At 40.3% G+C, this 25,804-nt stretch overlaps 2 protein-coding genes and 1 non-coding gene across 3 annotated transcripts in view; 1 reads left to right on the forward strand and 2 right to left on the reverse strand.

Annotated features, from left to right (window-relative positions):
- Positions 1-12,773, forward strand: part of LOC105393712 (protein lingerer) — a 31,522-nt gene extending 18,749 nt beyond the window's left edge. The window contains 12 exon segments of the mRNA XM_048631159.1: positions 417-566; positions 1,808-1,892; positions 2,488-2,570; positions 2,694-3,236; positions 3,856-3,963; positions 4,465-4,542; positions 5,104-5,224; positions 5,836-5,945; positions 6,644-6,745; positions 9,803-9,838; positions 11,167-11,283; positions 12,034-12,773. Of these exon segments, the coding sequence (XP_048487116.1) occupies positions 417-566; positions 1,808-1,892; positions 2,488-2,570; positions 2,694-3,236; positions 3,856-3,963; positions 4,465-4,542; positions 5,104-5,224; positions 5,836-5,945; positions 6,644-6,745; positions 9,803-9,838; positions 11,167-11,271 (1,521 nt within the window). The 3' untranslated portion in view covers positions 11,272-11,283; positions 12,034-12,773.
- Positions 12,774-13,833: 1,060 nt separating this feature from the next.
- On the reverse strand, positions 13,834-15,415 carry LOC105393211 (6-phosphogluconolactonase). The gene is made up of 4 exons (XM_038110913.2): positions 15,219-15,415; positions 14,773-14,973; positions 14,210-14,490; positions 13,834-13,951 (listed from the first exon to the last, which is right to left on the reverse strand). The coding sequence occupies exons 1-4, from the start codon at positions 15,334-15,336 to the stop codon at positions 13,853-13,855; spliced, it is 699 nt and encodes a 232-aa protein (XP_037966841.2). The 5' UTR covers positions 15,337-15,415; the 3' UTR covers positions 13,834-13,852.
- A 1,689-nt stretch (positions 15,416-17,104) lies between these two features.
- Trnal-cag lies at positions 17,105-17,188 on the reverse strand. Its single transcript has one exon. It is a non-coding gene; the product is annotated as a tRNA-Leu (tRNA).
- Positions 17,189-25,804: the final 8,616 nt, after the last annotated feature.

Here is a 25,804-nt window from a genome sequence, read left to right on the forward strand (position 1 = left end):
GAATCCCATTCATTAGTGTGCGTTGGAGTACGGAGTTTCATACAAATAATACTGAATAGCTCGAGTTGATACGGTGTCGTTCCTTTTCGGAGTTGATATAAATGTGCTGAGAACATAGTGGGCAACCCGACTGTCATATATTTTCAAGCTGCCCGAAGGCCTCTGAGGACTAGGCTTAACGACTGCTGCCGAAGCAGCAACCGAGACCCACGGCTTAACGTGCCGTCCGAAGCACGGAAGCATCCAGACTTGTTGTCTGGACGCTGATTTCTGCCAAGATCGGTCACCCATTGCCATGTGTTGCTTAACCTCGAAGCTAGCTCGACTACGGACGCATCCTTCTCACCATATCGTAATAACTTAATTTATAACGAATCTTCTAAATTATTATTTCTAAATTAATCTATTTTCCTTCCCAGCAACAACAACAACAGCAGCAACAACAGCAGCAGCAACAACAGACGACGTCGCCAGCGAATGTCTACGGAGGAGCAGCTCTATACACGCACGCGGCGTATTCCTACCAGCCGCCGCCGCACAAGGACACGCACACCACACAGACACAGGTATGCTATTGTGTTGTCTATGATAAGCAATGTGCGAATGAGATGGTGTGTCACATATAAACACACACCACACAGACACAGGTACAGAAACAATCCTAACAAATATTATACATGCGAAAGTAACTCGGTCTGTCTGTCTGCTACTCTTTCAAGCCAAAACTACTGAACGGATTTGAATGAAATTTGGCATACAGATGGTCTGGACCCTGAGATAGAACATTAGCTACTTTTTATCGCGGAATTCCCATGGGAAAACATTTTAAGGCGAAGCTAAGCTCGCGGGAAATCTAGTATACAATAAAAACGTTTATTTATGTGCCAGAGGCACACAAGGACACGCACGCCACACTGACACAGGTAGTCTATGCTATGCTCTGTGATAAACAACAGCAACAGACGACATCGTCAGTGAATGTCTACGGAGGAGCGGTTCTGTCGGTATGCTATTGTGTTGTCTTTGATGAACAATGTGGTAAACAAGGCAAAAACTTTCTGCCGAAACTGAGCATCAAATGCCGACTAAACTTGAATATAGGGCGTTTTTAATAGCGTGCGGATTTACTCACGCACGCGGGAATGCGACAAACACGCATGCGGGACGCGGGACAATACAATACAAATATTTTATTTGTCAAATAAAATGATACAGTTTTAGTACAATGGCATGCGATCCCGCATACTTAATCCGCACCATATTAAAAACACCGTTAGCGGCAGACAAAGATTGTTTTGCGTAGCAAGCTATAACTGTCCCGATAACCAAACAGATCACGAAACTGAATTCACAAACAACCGCAACCTTTCAGCCTTCATTGCTCCAAATGTAAAATTGAGTTGCTAGAGAACCTTAGAGGCTAACAAGTGACGTTATATGTAATTTTATCATCATCACGACCCATCACGTCTCCTCTGCTGGGGCACGGGTCTCTACCAATTTCATATGTACACACACACGCACTCACGCCTTGTACTAATGTACTCCCTTGCGGGGTAGGCAGAGGTGCATTGCTGCACCCACTTTTCGCCAGAGTGTTATGTTAGTCCCAATGTAATAGGGGGCGGGCATATTGCCATTTTTGGGCACATCCAAGACCCGAGAACAAATATCTGTGTTTGAACAAATATCTGCCGCAGCCGGGAATCGAACCCGGGACAATCGGCTCAGTAGTCAGGGTCACTAACCACTACGCCATTCGGTCGTCAATTCATATGTACTAATTGTATAAATGTATCTGTTTCAGTACGACAGTTCAGTGGCGTCGAGCAACAGCCTGACGAGCACCACCACGCAGTCCTCAGCCGCGGCTAAAGTCACCACCACCACGAGTAAGCAACTTATCTTAATCCTATTCTATTCTATCATCTATTGGGGTTTAAGTACCTGGAGGTTTTAGGTTTAGTTCATATGGCCGCGCGGTACCGGTACCGGATAATGACCGTTTATATTAATCTTGTACCGTGCGGCCATATGAACTAAGCCTAATATTGACAAAAATGAACGAACGAGAGCTACCTATCGTGCAATCGGCACTTTTAATCCAACAAGATAGAGTCGTAGCTCGTGCGGCAGCGCTCCGAAACTGAGTTTTTCGTCATGTACAATGACCGTCTGCATCTGGCTTTGTTGAATGGAACGTTTGTGCATATTGCCATGGTCTAAACTCCGTTCCTATGCTTGGACCATACCCGTCCACTGCGCGTTGATGGGCACTCAGTCGAGGTTATTATACACTTAAAACTTTTAAACGGTGGCCCATAAATCGTTTAAGAGTGTAATAAATGATTGTAGAGATTTTCTACTTTTAGGTTACCTTTGACTCTTTTTCAACCTTGTTGAGTCAGCCCCTTTCGGCTTACTACTTTCAGTACATTAGTACAAGCTGTGAGTGTTATTTCTACTAGAACTCTTTCTATCCCCCAGTATCGTCAGCCGGCAGCGCAGCCACCAACGCGTACGCGGTCGCCGCCACCGCGTCCCCACTGTACAACAACACCGTGCAGCAGGGCAGCTACAGCTACGACGAGCAGTGCATGCGGACCATGCCGCACCACATGGTATGTACACTGATGAAACTGCACCCTACTGCCGCCGCCGCGTCCCCACTGTACAACAACACCGTGCAGCAGGGCAGCTACAGCTACGACGAGCAGTGCATGCGGACCATGCCGCACCACATGGTATGTACACTGATGAAACTGCACCCTACTGCCGCCGCCGCGTCCCCACTGTACAACAACACCGTGCAGCAGGGCAGCTACAGCTACGACGAGCAGTGCATGCGGACCATGCCGCACCACATGGTATGTACACTGATGAAACTGCACCCTACTGCCGCCGCCGCGTCCCCACTGTACAACAACACCGTGCAGCAGGGCAGCTACAGCTACGACGAGCAGTGCATGCGGACCATGCCGCACCACATGGTATGTACACTGATGAAACTGCACCCTACTGCCGCCGCCGCGTCCCCACTGTACAACAACACCGTGCAGCAGGGCAGCTACAGCTACGACGAGCAGTGCATGCGGACCATGCCGCACCACATGGTATGTACACTGATGAAACTGCACCCTACTGCCGCCGCCGCGTCCCCACTGTACAACAACACCGTGCAGCAGGGCAGCTACAGCTACGACGAGCAGTGCATGCGGACCATGCCGCACCACATGGTATGTACACTGATGAAACTGCACCCTACTGCCGCCGCCGCGTCCCCACTGTACAACAACACCATGCGGACCATGCCGCACCACATGGTAATTAAACCTATATAATTATAGTCGGTAGACCGCCGACACGTTGGTCCGATGACATTAGGAGAGTGACTGGACCAAACTGGATGAGTGTAGCACAGGACCGTGGGACTTGGCATAACATGGAGGAGGCCTATACCCTGCAGTGGGTTGACATAGGCTGATGATGATGATGATAACGTAGGTAAATAGCCAAGTCTACACTAAATGATCCATCGAGCCTCCGATGATGCGCTAAATACCTTGGAGCTCCAGCTATTAACAAACATTATGAGTGTCGAATAGCTAATATGTATTTGTATACCTACACAAAAACATAGATGAACAACGTCCAGACAGCAAGTAACTAAAACGCCGCACCATATGGTAAATAAACATGGTCATCTGTCCAGAAAGTAAGCTAGGTCTGAAATCGGACATCTAATATACATACTCAAACAACGCCTCTAGCTTCGAAAAAGGTTATCTTTATGATTTTATTGAAATTAGTTTGATTTTAGTCACAATTTTCACAAAATTTTTCTCTCTATTCCAGGGTGGTTACTACGAAGTGGGTTATGGAGTGGGCGGAGCTCGCGAGGGCTCGTTCGGTCTGGGCGCCGGCGAGCGCTTCGGCAGGGCCGACGCCGCGTCGCCGCAACAGGTGAGGGACATTGACATTAATTGTAAAGGGAGTAAGGTAAGTAGTCCATCGGAAGCCTCGCCGCAACCTCAAGTAGAGACTAGACAAGCGGCATGCTTATGGGTCGATTACACCTAACGAGTAGAGTGGCGAGACAGTATCCTCGGCCGCGCACTCGGTCAATAGAAAGGCTACATAAGCCACATCCGGGCACACCAACGAAGCCTAAATCTCCATTAGCAGTCGCCGTAGCCGTATCGGCTTGGAAGACATCATCATCATCATCAATAGAAAGCCGTTCATTGGTCCCGCCTAGATCATAGCGAGTCACTTAGCGAGTAGCTTGGATAAATAATAAATCATTACTTACTGGTGACTCGATGGACGCTTAGCTCATAGCCTGCCTGTCAGGCCTCAGGCTTAGAAGTGTGTCTTTATACAAAACCCCAAATAATAATATATGGCTGGCCTAATGCCACTCAATCTTGCAGATGTAACATGTGATAATGAATATCGTTTCAGGTGCCGGCAGCGTTACCCCCAGGCTATGCGTACTTCTACCAACCCCCTCCTACCACATACCAATATGGAGTATACCCGGTAAGTCTACCTCTCTTTACTAGTAGATATAATTTCTTTTCCTTTTATTATCCTATAAAAATATTCTATTCCCTGAATAATGTTAGTTTTTGCACTTACCTCAGTCGAATGGAACCTTTGTGTCCTTAACGTGCTTTATACAGTCTGGTAGAAATAAAATGCTATAAGCAGTATAGCCGCCTCTTTATACTGTTTTATTTTTTTAATTTGGTGCAAATATGTAAAATGTCCTCACCTATCCACACTGGAACCGCGTGGTCGACTAGGCCTAAACCCTTCCTTCATTGGAAGGAGACCCGTGACGACGTGTGATGGGTTGTGTGATGATAATTATTACCTATGTTTTGTAGAAATGAAACACAAACATCCCCTTTATGTATACCTACGGACAGGCTATAATCTCCCATTTCCCTCCCCACCATTAGCCAGCCTGGGTGTTGCACTAGCCGAGATAGTCTCTTTAGGTCCAAGAATAGATAATCTCGTTTCTGTAGTAGATGGACATTCTAGCACAATGTGTATACTTACATACAAGCTATAATTTCCCATTTCCCTCCCCAGTACGGCGGCGGCTCGTCAGTGGGTGGTGTCGGCGGCGTCGGAGCGGTCTCGGGAGCCGGGAAAGTGTCCACGTACACGCAGCAACAACCGCCGTATGACGCTCAGGACACTTACAAAGCAGGTGTGTAATAAAGCCTCATTTAGACTACTCGTTAAATTGACCTAAGAAGTTGACCGAAGCTTTAATGTAAGATATGAGAGTGAGAATAACAGTTTGTGGACAAACAGACGCCATCGTAATGACCGCCATAAAAATATGTCATAAAACATTATTTTTAAATAGTCCTAATGATTGCCGAATAAGGGTACACGCTGCGTTTCCACAAGGCAAACTGTTTGACAGTTACTAGGCGTGCGTAATGGCCAGTACTCACTATTGTTATTACTCGATAGTTTTACTCGAAGTCGAGTAAAAATCTACGTGTGGACCGCAAAACAGCGCGATGACTTTAAATGAAAGTAATTATGCCATGGGTTTTATTCGACAGTTTAGCTCAATCGCCGTATGTGAGTATAGACTATAACACTGCAAATTGTGAAGAGTGCGCGTAAAACTAGCACTACTCAGCAACACCGATATAGATTATACGCTCACACGCCGTAACTATTAAGCGGTGAACAATTTTTGTCTACTGAAGCGCAGCATAAGTACCTTTAGAAGAGCACAGATAATACTGACACTTTATTAATATAAATAATATTGACTAATTAATTCATTTTCCTTCATTCCAGCGGGCGCCTACAACGCGCCAGCCAAACAGAGCGCGGCGGGCGGCGCGGCGGCCGCGGACCTGTCGTCCGCCATGTACGCCAAGGCACACGTCGCTCTCAACAAGGTCAATGTGAGTATACAACCACTATACAGGGTGTTTGAAACCGGGTAGTGAGCTGGAAGGTTCATGAATTTACATAGGTGGACAGAGGTTTCAGGAAATTCGTTCAGGCTCCAGGTTATATAATAGTCCTAAGATACGTCGTCTTCTGGACATAGGTTTCAAAGAGTGCCCACAACACTAAAACCTTCCTCATGCAGCCTCAAGTCTACTACTAGACAAATTAGTATCATAACTGCACACTCTCTGTTCCTTTAAGTCCATGCATCCAAGTGTAGCCTGGAAATGGTAGCTATTACATAGTTAAGTATATAAGACCGCCTTTTGTATCCTAATTAAGTTTTAATCTAAAATTGAAAATGAAAATCAAATTTGTTCTTATCTCTTGATGGCCAAATAATCAACAGAACTATAATCTTTGCATAGCGAGTTGGCGTCAGCGCACACCGAACTGCAAAATGCTCGCGCATGGTCGAGCAAACTTTAGAACGCATACTCGAACATTTACTAGAAAGCTCGAGCATGGTCGAGCATCAAGTTGGGACGTGTATTCAATTTTGAAATGTATGGAATTATCATAAGATTAATTTTTCAATGATTTCACAATATGCTCTGCTCTGCTCTGCTCTTGGTGTGCGCTGAGCCTTAGCGAGACACAACAGTCGCATCAGCCGATGAATTAAACGTGTATTAAACTCATGTTTCAGAGCTACGAGAAGGCGGGCTTCCACTCGGGCACGCCGCCGCCGTTCGGCGCCTCGCACCATCTGTACATACCGCACCACCACCACCACCACCACCCGCATCAGGTTAGTGAGACTCCATAATACTAAAATGTAATAAACACAGAAACATGATAGACACACACAGGTACATACAGAAACATCATAGCCACACACAAATATACATCATAGACACACACAAATATACATCATAGACACACACACACACACACACAGAAACATCATAGACACACACAGATACATCATAGACACACACACACACACACAGAAACATCATAGACACACACAGATACATCATAGACACACACACACACACATACACACACACAGAGAGAGACATCATAGACACACACACACACACATACACACACACACAGAGAGACATCATAGACACACACACACACACATACACACACAGAGAGAGAGACATCATAGACACACACATATACATCATAGACACTGTCATACAGATACACATGCATCCGAGAAGGTGGCTCCCACCACCTGTACATAACACCACCTCCCGCACCAGGTAATAATAGTAATAATATGTGGGGACATCCCACACACGGCCATCCGACCCCAAGCTAGGCAGAGCCTGTGATATGGGTGTCGGACAGCAGTATACAATACATAAACACACGCAACATTTTAGCACCACCAGCTAGCCTAGCACGGGTTGTCTTGATGTGCGCGCGCCCCGTGCTGCCAGCCTGATGAGACAGACACACAGATACACACTGCCATAAATGTACAGACACGCATCATCCACAAGGCCAACCAGACGAGATAAATAAAGTAAACAAAATTTCAGGGGTTCAAAACATTTTTATCTCACGTAGTAAATAATCTCTTAGCATTGTAACTCAATAACGGTCCGCTTGTTTACGTTCTTTATCTCGTCTGGTTGGTCTTACTTTACACTAACACATAATTATACTGACACAAAGAGTGTAGAAAAAGCAATGACAAAGGAATAAAGAGAGGACCTGGCATAAAAATCGGTACTTAAAAATATATCGTCGTCTCTTTTTAACTTATTGGTGTTATCCTACGTAAAAAAGGACAATAGTAGTTTTGTCTTTGCCTAAAATTACAACATGGCGACCGGTCGCCATGTTGATTGACATCCAAACACAAGGTACTCCAGCTGTCAAACAATTTGTTTGTTTACATTTTTCAAGAAAAAAGCCGCCATTTTAATTGACACCAAAGTTTAGGTAGGCGCATTTTTTTCGTGGATATGCCATGTCCTCTCTTTATTCCTTTGTCAATGAGAAAAAGGGTCTTTTGAACCACTTATCCTAGTAGCAAGTAAGCGATACAAAGGAAGAGAAATGATTATATTGAGATATAGGTGAGAGCGACAGATACACACAACCTGTTAGCACCAACAGTTCAGACAGATACACCCAATTTCTACAAACAATACCCGATTGACTCAAGATATACACAATACACATACATAACATGTTAGTTTATAAGTATTAGTATTACCGAGTGTGTTTGCGTACTTTGATTGGCATAAAAATATAACAAAAACTTATTCAAGCGACTTGGTAAATAAAATTTAAATTGCATGTGTTTTATGGTGAAGGAAAACATTGTGAGTCATCATGATTTTACCTTCCGACGCGTATAAATAACATTAATATACAAACCTTTTATTCATCCTACTTTTATCACATCTAAGCCTTGGTTTTGTATGGTAAGAAATAATTTACATAAAGTCGCTTGAATAAGTTATGTATTGGCTGTGGAGTTTTCAAAATTGCATGTGTTTTTTTTAGTACGAGCATCAAGCACCGTTTAAAAATTGGATTATCTTACCACTTGTGACAAGATGATGATAGATCCATATTTTTTTTGGCCTTTTCACTAAATTGAAGCAAACTTCTAGATATTATATATTATTGAAACACAGGAATATTATGGATTGATTGTACAGTGTACACATATATAAGTAAATTTTGTACATGTATATGTTACTGTAAAAGCCCGAATAACGGTAAATCCTAAGATTTACGCGTAAAACCTAAGATTTACCAACTCTTAATGGTAAAAGCCCGAAAGATTTTGCGATTCGCACTTTTACCACTATTCACTTGGTAAATCTTAGGATTTACATTAAGGCACGGTAAATGTTGAAAAAGCCAGGTTATAACTTATAACCTCCGTAGTCGAACAAAGCGTCCGTAGTCGAGCGGGCTTCAGTGATCGTAACTGATCACTGAGGTTTAGCAACAACCAGCATGGTCAGCCATTGGATGGGTGACCGATTTCAAGTGGTTCTTTTCTGGATACTTTCGTGCTTCGGACGGCACGTTAAGCCGTGGGTCCCGGTTGCTGCTTCGGCAGCAGTCGGTAAGCCTAGTCAGAGGTCTTCATGCGGCTTGAAAACGTCTGACAGTCGGGTTGCCCACTTACCCGACAACTCGCTCAGCACAAGCTTGCTTGTGTTGGGGTCCACCAACCCGCACTAGGCCAGCGTGGTGGACTAGATCGAAGACCCGTGCCCCGGCAGTGGGGACGTAATGAGTCGTGATGATGATGATAACTTATAACTAACCGAACTTAAGAAATATTTATTATTGCAATCTACTTTACTCGACGTCAACAATAATAACGTGAAAATTATTTTACTTCCGGTTTCCGTGTTTAAATTATCGTTCAGTGAATGAGTGAAAATAAAGTTATTTTCCAATAATCCAGCATTCAATGATAATTCGCATCTATTACTAAATCTATTACTAAATGAATAGGTAATAATTAATCTTTGTTTTATTCCCAAAACCAACTTTTACTAGGTGTCAGTGGTAAAACCTAGCATTTACTAAATTCTAATGGTAAAAGCCCGAAAAAAATGACCCATTTTCACAAATCCTTACATTTACCAACTCATGTTGGTAAATCCTAAGATTTACTGGTAAATCCTAGGATTTACCGTAGTTCGGGCTTTTACAGTAACATATATAAAAAATGTACATATCAATTACCTAAAACATTAACACAGAATTAAATAGGAATTAAAAATCATAAAAGACTGATAGGTTACAAATAAATGCATGTACAATAGATTATATACAGTTTGCTATATATCTTAGAGTTTGCTTTTATTTGTAGATGGATGCCCGGGTGAACAGTAGTCAGAATAGGCGGGTAAGTTGAAATATATCTATATATAATTATGTTTATTATTATATAATATATGTTACGTTAATTTAGTTTAATAAGTAGTTACATATCTAAACATGCATGCTTATCGTTAGATGGTGTATTTATTTATTTAATATGTACTGCTAATTCTATGTCGGCAAAAAGAGCAGAGTATTTTGGTTTCTTTATGTACCAAACTTCTTATTTTTCAAATACCTCCAATACTCTTCATTTCATAAATCCTTTTTCTGAATTTATAATATAAAGTATACCCTCTTCTCTTTTTTGGTGGCTGCTATAATAGTATAACAATTTTTGATTTACCCGCCTCAACTTACGCATCCTACCTAGTGATATTTTTATTCCATATCCAATCCAATGCTTTTGCTCAAACCACTAATCAGTTGCAAAAAGGGAATAAAAAACAGAGTGTTTTTAAAATAACGAAATAATATCAAAATGGTGGCCGTTACATAAGTGAAAGCAATATTAGCTGATTTTAAATTCCATGTTGTCCGTCCGCCATTTTCATTATTGTTTTTTATCCTTGTCACATAGATGTTCAAGTCCATGCCAAAAAATATTTCATTTTATTTTACTAAGCACCTTAGCATGTTAGTGCTAACCTAACAACTTGTAACTAACATTTTAACAACTGGTAAAGTAAGCCAAATCCATTTTCGGTGCCACGGGAAGTAATTCTGAACAACTATCTACTTAAATTAGCATCTAAATAGGAAATATATTGGTCAGATGGCTTTTTACCAAACCAAAAATATAAACAAGTTATTTAGAATGTCCTCCCGAGTCACACCTTTCGGCTTTCTACATCACTTCACACCTTGTGTGCGTATCACGAATATTGTCGACTTTAGTCAACAGTAATTCTTTAGGTGAGTCACTGGACTTTGTATGCGTTTTATTAGTTTCTAACTTTACCGACGGGGGCGCTGAACAAGATGACATACTAATAGCTATCGAATTAAACTATGAATTGAGTCGACAATATTCGTCATACACCCACTGATCACTTTACCGTCTCAACTGCCTTCCTCACATGTCCCCTTACCGTCCCAACTGCCTCACTAACAAGTTTACATGTAACCTACAGGAGTCGAATCAACCTGAGCTAGTAACATTTAAGACGTGACATAAGTTTTGCGCGCTCACTCACATCGTGCAGCCTCTGGTCGCGAGAACTTTTGTCACGTTTTAAATGCGCCCCGTACTAGCTTCCTCTTTATCACTTTATACTTCTTACCTTACATCCATACCTTCTGTATCACTATATACTCAACTGTCTCCCTAACATGTTAACCCGTAACCTACAGGAGTCGACTGCGGGAGGCGCGGGCGGCGCGGCGGGCGGGCGCGCGGGCGCGGGCAAGACGGCCGCCAAGCCCGCCTACTCGCAGAGCTACTGGCCGCCCAACTAATGTGGGCTAGAGGTGAGATTACCATCATTTGTACGGTTCGGTCCAAATAACTTGATAGTGCCTGAAGTTACGATTACATTACGCGTTATCAAATTAACCAACTGTCAATCAAGAATGAATAGGCCGTTTGGTAGTTTGGCAAAGTACAATAGTGCATTCGTTGCCAACATCATAACTACTAAGTTGTTTGAACCGAACTGTACGTGTTATCTCTTGTAGAAAACGTATTTAGGTCTCGTATTAGACGCGTGTGAAATGTGTCAAAACGAAGCGGTTTTATACAACTTACGACTGCACGAATGATACTAATCATTCGTTCATTAGTGTCTCAGACGATCGCTATGTCTGCGAAGTCGCAGCCCTAGTGACCGCCTAACTAGAGTGTGATAGAGGTTGGTTTACTCGTTATTTTTAGGTGTCTGGGGACGAGTGTGAAATGTGTCAAATCGCACCAAATTTTTATGCATTTCATTTAACAAGACTGCTTTCATACCTTCCGTTCATTAGTGACTCGGGCAGTGCTAAAACTGCTACTGGTCGCCCAACTAGGGCGGATAGAAGTGAGTCAGTTTATTTTTTATGGAAGACACTTAGGTCTCCTTAGAGACGTGTGTGAAATGTGTCAAAATGGTGCGGTTTCATGCAACTTACGACTGCTCTCTTATCATACTTCACGATGTGCGGGATGCCTCTAGAGACACCATTCGTCATTCTTTTATGAAATTATTTTGATGTTTTATACCCCTTTTTGTTTGTCCGCAGGAACTCAACAAACTGTCCTAAAGACAAAGACACATGTAAATAGATTTCGTGGCGACACGCCCTCTCAACCGCAGTCAATTTTCAACAGAAGATTGGCCAACCCGGCCGGATAGAGATGTCGACACAACCAGCCACCACCCTCACTCGGCCGGGTTATACGCATCTCTGTAATCTACATTATATAAACACATTATAGATTTAAACACAAGCGTGTACCTTATAATTTGTGTAAATTAAAAAAGAAACGATAAAATCCTTTATTATTTTTTAAGGCAGGCAAATTCCTAGTGCCGGGCAGTCAAATCGTTTGATAATAAAATCGTCGAGATTAGAATAGTGTAATTGCAATATATTATTTTAGTTACAACCGTTTCGTTTTGTTTTTAGTAGAAACGTAACGATTTGGGCGCCCCCGTATCTCAGTTTTGCATATAAGTCCTAAGCAGCCTAGGTTACAAATTGTTTAAAATTAGTGGTATATCTTTTTATATAATATGTATATGTATGTTAGTGAGCGGTGCGCTGTGCTCGCCGAGACTCTCTCTGTATTTAGTTGACAGACTCTTTTGTAATTACATAATTAATTATTAAAATATTAAAAAATTGTAATAGGTCGATAAACGGTTAAATGTAACAGTAAACATTAAATAGCGAGGTCTTTTTTATGTGAATGATGAACGTTGTGGCAGATTCAGGTCTGGCGTTTGAAAGTATGAGGGAATTACACATATTCGAACTTGCTACATGGTTTCATTTGCTTTAGCTATAACATGGGCTGCGCGAATAAAGAAACTGATCAGAAATGGCGGAAATTAACACCCTACTTGCACACCCTTTATTGCGCTTGTGTAGCATTCTTTGTGCAAATCATCGGACCTCTCTCTCGCACTTAAAGGCATATACATAGAACATAAGTTGAAGAGAGGCATAAGATATTAACGGCTGAAATGTCAAACATAGTCCGTTTGGCCATTTTTGATTCCTTCTTTGTTCACATCTACTCTAGGCTCATTTAATAGTTTTAAGAGTTTGTGGCCAAGATTTAAATAACATGTCAAGATTAACTTGCAAAACTATATTTTATTGAAATAAAAAACAGTAACATTTTGTAAATCATTAAATGCAACAGGAATGTCTGAGACATAAACTATGCACTCTTTTCTATTATTATCATAATTTAATTATTATAAACATCATATCATACAGTCCAAACCAAGTACCTATTAAACGATAAAACGGTCATAAGCTGGGGTGTTAAACGACACATTGTGATCTGCGAAAAACACGGCAACGTTATGGTCAAATGTTATTGGTCGAACGTGCATTAAACGAGCAAATCTACATCGATAAAGCCTCGAATTCACTAGGGCACAAGTTCTGAGACTGTTACAGAACATCTACGGTGCGTGTTCTCAGAACATTTTGGTAACATGTCGTGATACATGTTGCTTGTCCACACCAGCAGTCTCCGCCGACATGTCGCCCGAGGAAGTCGTGGCAGTTAGTGCTGCGTGCTAGAAGTCGCGCACGCGTCTACACTCTGCAACAGCGGTCGCTAGACCTAGTAAAAAAAATATACTCTATGCGCTAGACTGATGTCGCAGGAAGTTCTGTCTCGCGAGCCAAAACACGGAACCTGTTCTGCGACACGTAGATGTCGCTGTATAGTCGCGTGCGACGTCGCAGAACAGAGCGCGACGTCGCGGCGACACGTAGACGACATGTGCCTAGACAGGTTCTGCGACAATTTGTCGCCTAGTGAATACGAGGCTTAAAGATGCCATGCAACCCAGTCAGTATCAGTTATCAATAGCTTGGTCTACAAATGCGCGGCCGCAGCGCTGTCGACGATCCAGTAGAGAGAGCCTTCGGGCTTCACTCGCGTCGACGGCAAGTCTTCTTGGCCTTTGAGGATGCGCTGGAAGTAACAGTATTGTTGTTTGAGTAGCTGATTGGGAAAAGAAGGCTGGGTTTTGCTGGAAGCTAATGTACAGGTTGGACCAGAGTTGGATAGTGGATCTACTTACACATATTTGTGCAATAAAGAGTTCAATAAATAAATAATATCTACATCCAGTGTTGGGGCCAAAATATAAAATATTCTCAGCTCTGATGGTGAGCGTCCATCCATTATCTAGCTATATTATTCTATAATATAAATTAAACAAATATTTACCTTAACCATATCAGCCTTCCCAGCACCAGTTATAGCAAAAATACAGTTCCTTGCACTGTTTATAACCGGATACGTTAAGGTAACCCTTTCCGGAGGGGGTTTTGGAGAGTCGGTTATTGGGGCAACCTTTAGACTCATCTCGTTGAGTAGTGGATGTCCAGGAAACAGCGAGCAGGTGTGTCCGTCGGGGCCCATGCCCAGGAGGAGCAGATCAAAGGTATAGTTGGTGCTGCCGAAAGCTGTGGTTAGCTTTTTTGTGTAGTCTGATGCTGCTTCTTCAGCTGTTGAGAAAGTAATTTGTTTTTAAACAAATATAATTTAGAGTGATTTAGATGCACAGGATACAAAAATCTAAGAAAGTGGAAGAGGTCCTGTTTTCATTATCACCATGTCAATTTTCAATATTATCTCTACTGAACCTACCAATGCATGACAGTGTGGCCAGCTCATGCTAAATATGGCCTAAAGTTAGTAAATCCATATCTATGCCAAACTGCGGTCCACATTATAGTGTGGTGCTGTCTTAAGACTCTTAAGATGACCATAAAATTTTCATTTCCTACCTGAAACTCCTTGTTTAATAGTAATGAACTGTTCTTCTTTCAAGCTAGTTTTAGGTATCAGGTTCCTCTTGTACGTCCCGAAGGTAGAGTCTTCGCTGTCCTCCGGCACCACACGCTCATCACAGAACGCCAACACCCATTTGGACCAGTCTGTGTTCAGGGTAGGCAGACCCTCACACAGAAACTTAACTACGGAACCACCTAGAAATGGTAAGTAGAGATGGTGATGTTGAAGACTAGACATAATTATTTTAAATATTTATATGGGAAAATTAAGTATGCGTAGAGTCAAAGGTTAAATTAATAATCTTCAAGTTAAAATAAATTAACATTCAGCGAACAATTCAAGATTTAACTGAAAATTATAGATTCTATCCAGGTAGCCTTGACATATTTACAAGGAAACCTCTATTTCTACGCTCTAATGTTAATAATTAAATTGTTACCTGATAGTCCAATGAAAAACTTTCCTCTTTTGCTGATGGCATCATTAGAAATCTTCTCAGTGTAAGAAGCTAATTTACTAATTACTTCGTTTTCATCCACAACTTTTATTACAGTCATTTTGATAAGAAATTCAGAAGAATCAATTAAAAACTAAAGTAAAACCTAAACAATAGAAACTTGAAAAACTTTTGAAGGTTAAGTTCAGTGTTGCCGCAACGGAGTTCTCAAAGCGCACATATCCAGCGTTGAAAACCGTACATGAGCATTTTTTTACTGAAATCACTCAATTTAGCTTTTTTAGCCCTTTCGCACCTGCTCGTCAGCAGAAGTGCTATATTGTATTTTAGTCCTAAAAACGCACCTACTTTAATAAGCGTGTAGCGACACATGTAAGCTTTTTGGTAACTTCCAGTAGCGAACAATGCGCAGACGCTAGTCGTCTGATTTAATAGTTTGGCCTCAAGAAATCTGCATTGGTCATTTAACATCAACCCCATAGTAACCCACACACTGAACCTCAACTCTGGTGACCCCGACGTGATCAACAAGCGCATTTTAGAAAGTGATACAATTTCCTAAAACCTTCAAAGTAGTAGATTAGCCGTGGTACGTACTACGTACCTATCTTTAATGAATAATTGATTTAAGTTATAATAAAGTAAATCTCTACAGTTTTATTATATACTCATTATACTTAATAAAATGTATCTTGGTGGAGAAATCGCACAACAAAATCAAAATCGTAATTGTGGAATTAGATACTCAATCTGAAAAAAAAAATGAAGATGGGCTGACGGCTTGACACAAAAACATATCCTTACATTACCATTTAGTTACTGCAACTGCACGTCATAAGTTGGTCTAGTTGTATGAAAAAACTATGTATAATACAGAGTCCGCTATAGTTTTCGTTATAAGTACTTACTTGGAGGTATACGGCACATTTTTTCCGAATTATTATAAGTAATAGTATTTAAAAAGTTAAGAGGAGGACCCTCTTATTTTAACTTTGTATTAATAATATAATATCTCGGGTTTGATCCACATGGTTTCAAAGCATTTTTTTGTATATAAAGATACCTTTTAACAAAATGGGGTGAGTCGTTTTTTTTTGGATTCAACTTTTCGCTGTATGGATAACTTTAAGAACCAATTTTTAGATCATCAGTATACCTACATCTCTCCACCAATTTTCGTGGCAATCGATGCAGAAACGACAGAAAACGAGCCAGGACAGACGGACAGACATGACGAAACCATAAGGAAACTATTAAAAATAAGTTTAAAAACTATCACCCGTCTACTTAACAATCACGCTCTAAAAAGTATTAAAGAAGAAATACTTAAATACTTCATAGTGATGTTCAGAAGAAAGCCGTGGTCGTATGCGACATACCCTAAAACTTATCATCATTTACGGTAAAATAAAGGTACGTAAAATAGTCCATAAACGAAGATCTTACACATGATATCGGATGTTAAGTTCAAAAGGTACATAGCATGGACCGATTACACATGACACATGGGAGGCTCAAATAGTAAGTCAAATGTGTAAAATGTACGCTAACGGCAACACTGGTTAAGTTTAACTTTTTAATTAAGTGACAGATGTGAGCTTTGACATTGTCTTCGAAAGATTACTTTATTTCCTTTAAAATAGAGTAGATTTTGCTATAATAATATACTGATAAAAGGTATTTACGTTCCATTACACTGAAACCTATATTGAAAAATATGGTTTTGGATAGTTTGAGGACGAGCGCATTGTTGGATCACTGCAAAAATATGAATTCTGAATTTTAGTACTGTTGTATTTCATAAATAAAGGCGATTTTCACTAGCAAAAATAAGGCTACTAGAAAATGTTAAAAAAGGCAAAAGTATTTGTCAGAAGTGGGATTCGAACCCACGCCCACAGAAGTGGACTGCGACCTGAACGCAGCGCCTTAGACCGCTCGGCCATCCTGACATGCAAGCTATGTCTGAAATTATTATTCAGTTTCTCTGTACTAATAAAAGCTTCCATTTCGTGCCTTATTTTTCCACCGTCGCCGCGGTGCAAAAAGAGATGTTTATGAGTTTGACGAGTCTGTCTGTGGCCCATTTAAGTTTTATCCAATAATAATAATGGTGGTTGTATACCGTTGTTTACCGACTTAATAAAGAATTTAAAAACGAGATTCAAGTAAAAATAGCAACGAAAATTTGCTGAATTGAGAATAACTAGCGCCGCCGCGCAGTTGGCGTTGAGTGGATCTTTTTTTCTAAATACACTCCGCAATTAGTATCGCTACTCGACAACAGATGGCGCCACTAGTCTCCAAGCTGCCGGTAAAAGTGAAAGTTGTGCAATGCGAAATCATTGGCCGCCACTACGGTTGTTGACCGCCAAAACTATCTACTATTGACGTAACTGCGGTTATGTTACTGTTGCCAGATTACTGTTTATATTACACTGTTTCCGATGCAACTTTGAATGGTCAGTGTTAATTTAATGGCAGTCCAGTCAGACTTCCGAGGCTGTAAACTTTATAGTAAGTACAGTGTAAAGTAAGCACTATGGATCTCGATTGCGGAGGTATAATAGAGAGATTTAAATCTCCGTTTGATATCTACCCCTAACATTTCTGGTTCAGATGGCTAACCTTTTTAACTTTCGAGGTACGGGACCCTAAATTTTTTATTTTTTAGAACATACTTAGATAAGTACATACATAATAATAAACATATTATACAGGAAAAATTTACAAATTACTTTAAGTGTGCGCCAACTAGTTAGGTATTATCACTTCGTAAAATGCTCGTTCATCCTATAAACTGCTGATTTACTGTGTATTGTAGGATTTGTGAGTGTGAAATGCTAAATTAATTCGAATATCTTTGAAGTTGAGCTTCCGTTGAATTTATTCGTCTATTGGAGTTCTCGAGAGATCACGAACAGCCAAACGTAGCGTGGGACGCTCTCCGGCCCGCTGGACCGATTGCCTTAGACAAGTGGCTGCGGTACGGTAGTGGCTGGGTGTATGGATGGATGAGGAAGGCCAAGGACAGAGTGTAGTGGCGCTACTTGGGAGGGGCCTATGTCCAGCATTAGACGACTATGGGCTGATTATGATGATGAGTCAATTGGATGTTGCACGATTCCCATCGCCTTCCCTTTGAGATTTTATATTAGTAAGCTATAAGTATTTTTTTCAACGTACTGATTGTAGGTATATTCAATTAATTGTCTCTCCTAGATCGTTAGGTTGCCTGAAAGAGAAAGTTCTTAGCGATAAGCTATTGTGTTTTAGTTATAAGTTTATTATGTTGTTTTTATGTACAACAAAGTGGTTATACCCTACTATCACTACTAATATTACTACTGTATTGCGTGGGTTGATATTGATACAGTATGTAAAGTCTACAATAAACTATAATAATAAATGATTTAATTTATCATTTACGGAGTATGTAATAAACATGTAGTGGCGAATCTTGTTAACCTCCGCATGTGTGTGTTAACCTTAAAATGTTAAGGTCCTGATTGCCTGCAAATAAGGCCATCGATTGCTTACGATACTTTTTTAATTAAAATAAGTAATAAAGATTGAGCTAGAACGGAAGTGGGTTTAAGCCAAGGAGCATACCTAGTAAGTTTGTAGTTATTCTCTCTCTCTGCTTCTTTAATCTTTAAAGTAAGAAGATTTTCCAATATCCTAAAAGGAGTGAGGACTGAGTACCTATAGATCGTTTTGCATAACTTTTAATTTTAAGTAAATTAATTAATAATTGCTAGTCCATAGGAACTTTGTCGTTCATCGCTTCTTAGTCTTTTTACTGTGGGAGGTACTTAGTTTCTTTTCGCATATTTTCACAAAATATTGTTATTATGCCTCCCGTTTCAACACCCTGTACTATGTATTTGCTGCTCCCTAGAAAATAGAATAGTCTATGGTTGTTCGTGGTGTACAAGTGCATTAGTGCTTAAGCTTCGGTGCTATCCCAATATGAGAGCCATGAGAGGATCGGTCATTCGCGAGTCGGAATAACCGATAAAAGACAGGCTTTATCGATTCAAGAGATGCGTTTGCCCAAGGACCACCATTTCAGTTGCTGAGCACCGAAATTTTTGCAATTATACCTATAACCATAGAATAAAGACTAGTACCACTGTACTTGTTATTCTATGCTATATAACGTATCTAATCAGTATTTTTTTATAGAATCATTCAGACCTAGGTACCAGGCACATGCAAGACCAACCGCGTTTAAATTAAACTATCCTGCCCAGGAATACAACCTAGGACCACCGGCATAATATTCAAAAAAATTATGGATATCTATTGTCAAAAACTATTAAATAATCGACCATTAAACAGCATATCCTATCACACTTGACCGAAAACAAACTTCGAACTCCGCCTGAGGGCGTGTTTACAATAAACTGTGTTTTTGACCTCCACAGGATTTCTTATAAGGACACGTTTTTTTCATACAAAACCTGTATTGTATAGTCACCTTTAGGCCTCGTCGTATGTGAGTATGGGCTGTTGCACTTGGCCTACATAGCAATTATGAATGCTTTCTGATGTATGTAGGTTTGTTTGTGCGTGTGCACTCCAGTACAGAGTGTAAAAATAAATAGGTAAGTAAGACGTAGGTTGGGTACAGTTGCCGACAAACCATATAAGAACACTATTAAGATGTTTTTAATAATTCCCAAAGAACTTTTGCTCGCGAACTGCCATGGGAATAACCAACTATATCTGAAAATGTACGCTTGCCCTTTCTTTCCAGATATCCAGTATGTATAAAAAATCAGTGCACTTAACAGATTATTATCGAAATTGCCTACGTTTTTTAAAATTGTAATCCTAATTTATAATATAAGTAGCCAGAATACCTCTTGTCAAAAGCATTATAAATAAAATCAATTAAAATATCTACTTATCCATAATTTATGAAATGTCTAACTTGTAAGTTACTTGTGACTTTCATTGCCAACCGTACCTCCCATCAATCAGTCACCATTTTGAATAAATCCTCTTTTAGTTTAACAAGTTCGTGATCTTATAATTTAGTTGCTATATTTTGTATATCAACACCTGTTTAGTGAGCAAGGCTAAACATAATCATTTATCAAACTAAATGTAAAGATTAATCGCAAATGGCAAAAGTTCAAATAGTTACGCTTTACGCTTGATCCCGAAGTAATCGGTCGCATTTATCAATAAAAAATATTAATTACTTTTGTAAAAATAGTTTCCAAAATAATTTATATTAACGTCTATGCAAGTAGGTAATTAGTAAGTGTCAAAAAGAATCCAAAATTACATTAAAATACGTCCGGATGGCGCAGTGGTTAATAACTCTGATTGTTGTGTCAACAGTCCCGGAGTCGATTCTCGGCCGGGGCAGATATTTGTATTATCACGTGTGGCTTTCGAAATATGGCAATAGAGTCGTCCTGTATAACCGTACGTTCAAATGGACCTAAAAAGCCTTCCTCTTTTGGTCAAGTTTCGTGAATTTATCTGCACAAATCCCTGCTACCGTACCACGACCGACAAATTAGCAATTAACAATCCATAAGCAGCGTCGGTCGCCTGTCAAACATCAGTCAGTCCTTACAAGTTACGTCAGATTTGACAAGCTAGTGATGCTACGGATAATAGCTATTTTTTAAAAGAAACGGCTCTTGTCCTTCACGTGAATATAAATTGTATAGCGAAAAGCTTGTGACTCGGTTGCGACTCAAAAACTTAAATGTGTGTATGTAATTTCAGTGGTGGTAACCCCACTTGAGCTTCTGAACTCAACAAATAACTTGAACTATTTGATCCGTACACTCCAGAACAGATTAAAACCAATTAAACCGTTACAGTAATGATAAATGTTATCGGCCATGCGTGCGGTACTGCGGGTAGGGTCAGCAACACACGGATCTGTGAGTAAGCGACACACATTCGACCCACTCGGTAGCGATAGCAAAAATGATTATTGATGTTTTATACCATTATATTATTCAAAGTCAAAGTCAAATGTCTTAATTCATCGTATAAATATAAATTTTTCTGAAGAACGTTTTTACAAACTACTCTCCGTTCGGATAAGGGGTCTTTCTGTCTTGATCATCATCATCAGTTCGTAATCATCTACTGCTGAAGACTGCTGAATAAGTACCTCTACTAATAGGCCTTCTTCATCTACTAAAATTTATAAAGGTACGCTGGCCTCTGGCCTATGGTCGACAATTCAGCGGTCTGGATGGGCCTCAGTCCTGGAGTAGGGTGTCCAACGCTCTACATACAACAACTCAAGAATTATTTTACCCCAACAGTCATCAGATCTTTGCCAGTAACGTGCTGGATTTTCAAGATGTATTTTTTTTTGCTATCGCTGCCAGTGTTGCACAATGTTTGTGCAGAGATTGATTTAGTTGATAGGACGACAGGCGAACTAGCCTCCGATATGTGGATATGATAATTACTGGCCGTGTTTGTTAGAATTTAGATTTCAGGTTTTGCTGGAGTGATGCAGTGTAAATGTACTTACCTAATTGAATTTGCTGCTTTAAATCTTGAAATGCTTCCATAGCAGTGGTCCGCAGAAGGGCTAGGCCCCATTGGTGCGTGCGTCGTCGCAGCCATATATTTCTTATGACCGTTCCTTTATACATTTCTTAAGAATTTAACACACTTATGGGGACTCACACTTACCACAATCTATGGAATATAAATATATCGCAATCGTAATAGACTGGAGGGTTATTGCCATGCTCTTCAGCCTTGCCTGGCGTTTAACACGCAAGATCGGAGAACAAAAATCTGTTTTTGAATAAATATCTTTGCCCAGCCGGGAATCGAACCTCGCCACAGCAATCCAAGTAACTATAACCATTACAACTTCCGATCTACAATGATAACGTAATGTTAACGGACCATTCATTCATGTCTTGATAGACTTGAACCTCGCGTATAAATTTTATGGGTATTAAGATGATTTGATATCCATAATTTATGAAGAAGATGCAACATTAAATGCATGCGATTAATGTAAATGGCTAAAGAGATAAACCTTGGCGTAGCGACGAGTGTAGGAAGTGTCCTTATAGAAATAGCTTTTCCGGAAATTCTAATAATAAAACGCATGTTATAATTAACACTGCAAGTTTATAGTTGCATTGGGGCCTTGGCTTGGTTGGTCGTCTGCCAGACCGTTGTTTCAACAGGAATAATAACACTTTAATGGCTCTCATGACATGATAAAATTATTCATAACTGGCTTATGAAGGTGGGGTTACCACCACCGAACATTATAGCAATTAACAATCCTTAATCAGCATCGCCATCGCTTGTTTGTTAAATGAAGTACAATCTGACGTAACTTGTATAGATCTGACAGTTGTTTGGCAGCGAGCAACGCTAATAATGGATTGTTAATTGCTAATCTGTAGGTGGTGGTACGGTAGTAGTCTTCTTAGCGTGACAATCACTAGAGCTGAGTTAGGGCTGTCATCGCGATGGGAGGATTAGTTACAGTCAGAACAGTTGTAAGACGCTGAATGGCCAGGGTGCTCTAAATATACAGGGTGTTGCAAAAACTGGAAATTCGCGAAAAAAAAAATATTTTCCCATAAGTACTAAAAAATCACGTAACCAACAAAGTTTCTATGGAAAATTAAAATTTTTTTTCGCGAATATTCAAATTCTGATTTCAGTTTCAGGCTTAGATATACCATGCTGCACATGTAGGTTTCGGCTTAGTATACCAATTTTGCAACACCCTGTATACAGCGTGTTAAAGGGGTGCTAAGCCAAAAGGAGTTGACTTAGGTGGTCAAAAATGCCGAATTTTTCGTCAAGTTGTTTTACAGTGAGCCACTGAAGTTACTCCTATCGGCTTACTACAACACTTTTGCAAAACCCTGTAATAAATAATAAATAGTAATAAATAAATAAAAATAAATTCGTTTATTTGGCTTTACGACTGTACATTAAGTATGCATTACAAGTAGATAGGCCTTAATCACAAGAACCTAGTTACCTATCTATCGAAGTGCCCAATATGTTGATTTATGCGTGAGATGATGTCACATCTTGACACCAAGAGTGCTATCGTGCAGTCTTGTAGTCTTGTCATTGGATTGCCGAATTAGCATATAATAAAATAATACTGGGCAGTCCGTCCGTGATTTAGCCAGATATTATATTATTTATTTGTACACAAAAAACATGGTAAAAATTACCAAAAAACTTAATCCAGATATGTAGGGGAACCCGGGGTAAGATGGGGTCGCGGGGTAAGACGGGACCCCCCACATATATGCAAAACTATACATCTTAGGAATCTGAGTAATGAGCCAATAGAAAGGCTTAAATGATTAACCATTAGTGCGCCAGTGACAGCAGGTGTGAGCGCGTGCGTTTTTTGTGTAAACTCATTTGTTTGTTTTTGCGTAGTGTCCTTGTTATTTTTGACCGGCAGAAACAACGTCACAACTCAGTAAGTAAAACAGTGGCAGTTTTGGTGATTGTGTCTTTTTTATTTAAGGTTCGGTACACATTGTTTAAATATGTGCAAAATCACTTTAACATTGAAAATATTTTTTTTATGAATTATTTTTATAAAAAATATAACGTGGGGCAAGACGGGGTATTTTTGGAGGGGCAAGATAGGGTACGGATCTAGCTTGGTAAAGTTTTTTTTTTCTTCAACCCGATATTTCACATTGTAGAAGGGCTCTAAAAGGGCTACAGGGAAGTTGGCTATAAAGACTAAGCAGATACTGCCTACGAAGAAGAACAACAACGAAGATGACTGTGTCTACCTCTACTTGAGGATATCAACAGTCCTACTTTAAATTTAAGGAAAAGTGGGTCGGATTTCAAAGGTGCAGGCGTTGGGCTCACACTGCAGGTGCTGGTGTTGACGATAAAATCACAGAAGAAGTGTTGTTTCTCTGTTTTGTGCCCCACATAGTATACTTACCCCATCTTACCCCGTACATGGGGCAAGATGGTTTATTTCCCATTTTTTACATTTCTTAAAATAAGTCAATTGTAATGATTACTTTTTTGGCAAAAGCTGTGCCAAAGTGTTCGTCATTAAGTTCCTAATGAGCTATAAATAATTGATAACGTTGTGGTTATAAATACCTGTTGTTTTTTTAATTTTCCCTTAGCGACCCCGTCTTACCCCGGGTTCCCCTACAAGTGATACGGTGAACGACCTACTGTGTTATACATATGAACGATATAATTATGTGTTATGTATACCTACCTCAATTTACACATTATGTATTATCGGGTAATTAGCCGTTTAGGTGGCCTAATATCTTGAAGCTTAAACCGCATGTTATATTATTTTCTTCTCTCTAGATACCTATGACTATTGTGGAATGAAGTACTTATCCCTATTTTATCAAAAAGTATACTCACCGAAAAATATCATCCTGATATTCAACAGTATTTAATCTTTCTTCATTCTGACTTAGATCTGAACTATAAGTATACTTATCTGGATCAAAAGGCGTGTGTTGTAGATTGTAGAGAATTTATTGCGCGATTATATTCCAACAAGTCAATTCTTACCGTTGACTTTACCGTGTAGGCATGTGGCTACCGTCTCGTGTGCAGGTGTGTGAGTATGTCAGTGTGTAGCTGTGCAACCCACTCGACCTGAGAAATATTTAAAATCAATTGTCACTGCCTTGCCTCGCCTAGTTATAGTCTACTCACTGTAAACTGTCTTTTGTAACTGTTGTAATATTAATCTTATAATACTGGGATCTTAATAGTGCAATGCAGGACATAGGCCTCCTACAAAAACATTAACATCAAATACATATTTTAAGTAAACATCAGTAATTATCATCATTATCCATGTTTGCAACTTTGGTAAAGTTAGTTTTGTTTAGTATTCTATGGGAGGCAACTCAGGCAACGTTTTATCCACAGTTAAATAAATAACGAATATCCAAATATTTTTCTTCAACGAACTTAAATATTCGATAAGCGAAAAATTGCGTGGGCTAAAACTTTATGGGCCAAGCAGACGCTTTCGGGCACGCTGAAAACATCTGACAGTCGGGTTGCCCACTTACCCGACAACACTCTCAGCACAAGCTTGCTTGTGTTGGGGTCCACCAACCTGCACTAGGCCAGCGTGGTGGACTAGGCCAAAAACTCTTTAATCATTGGAAGGAGACCCGTGCCCCAGCAGTGGGGACGTGTTGGGTTGTGATGATTGAACAGTTCATGGGTCAATCGACTGGGGATGAACCGTTTTAGAGTATACAACTGCAGGTCAGTTCACCATCCTGCGGTGTTAGTGAGTGTACTTAGGCCCTCGTGTGTTGTAACGACACATAGTGCGTTTCGTCACCGGCGGGTGTGCTAGACCGGTGACTTGCCCCGGGCTAAGATAGAGGATAGGCGGATAGTGATGGCTGGGTATCGATGTTGAGTGAATTGGGAGATCATATTACGTCCTTGATATCTATCGATATTTACGTATTGTTGCTTACTTACTCCGCAGGCTCAGCGACCCGAAGTGGATCTTGGCCTCAGACACAAGAAGTCGCCACTGGTCTCTATCCTGC

Source organism: Plutella xylostella, chromosome 28, assembly GCF_932276165.1.
Source record: "Plutella xylostella chromosome 28, ilPluXylo3.1, whole genome shotgun sequence".
In the NCBI taxonomy this organism is placed as follows: Eukaryota; Metazoa; Arthropoda; class Insecta; order Lepidoptera; family Plutellidae; genus Plutella; species Plutella xylostella.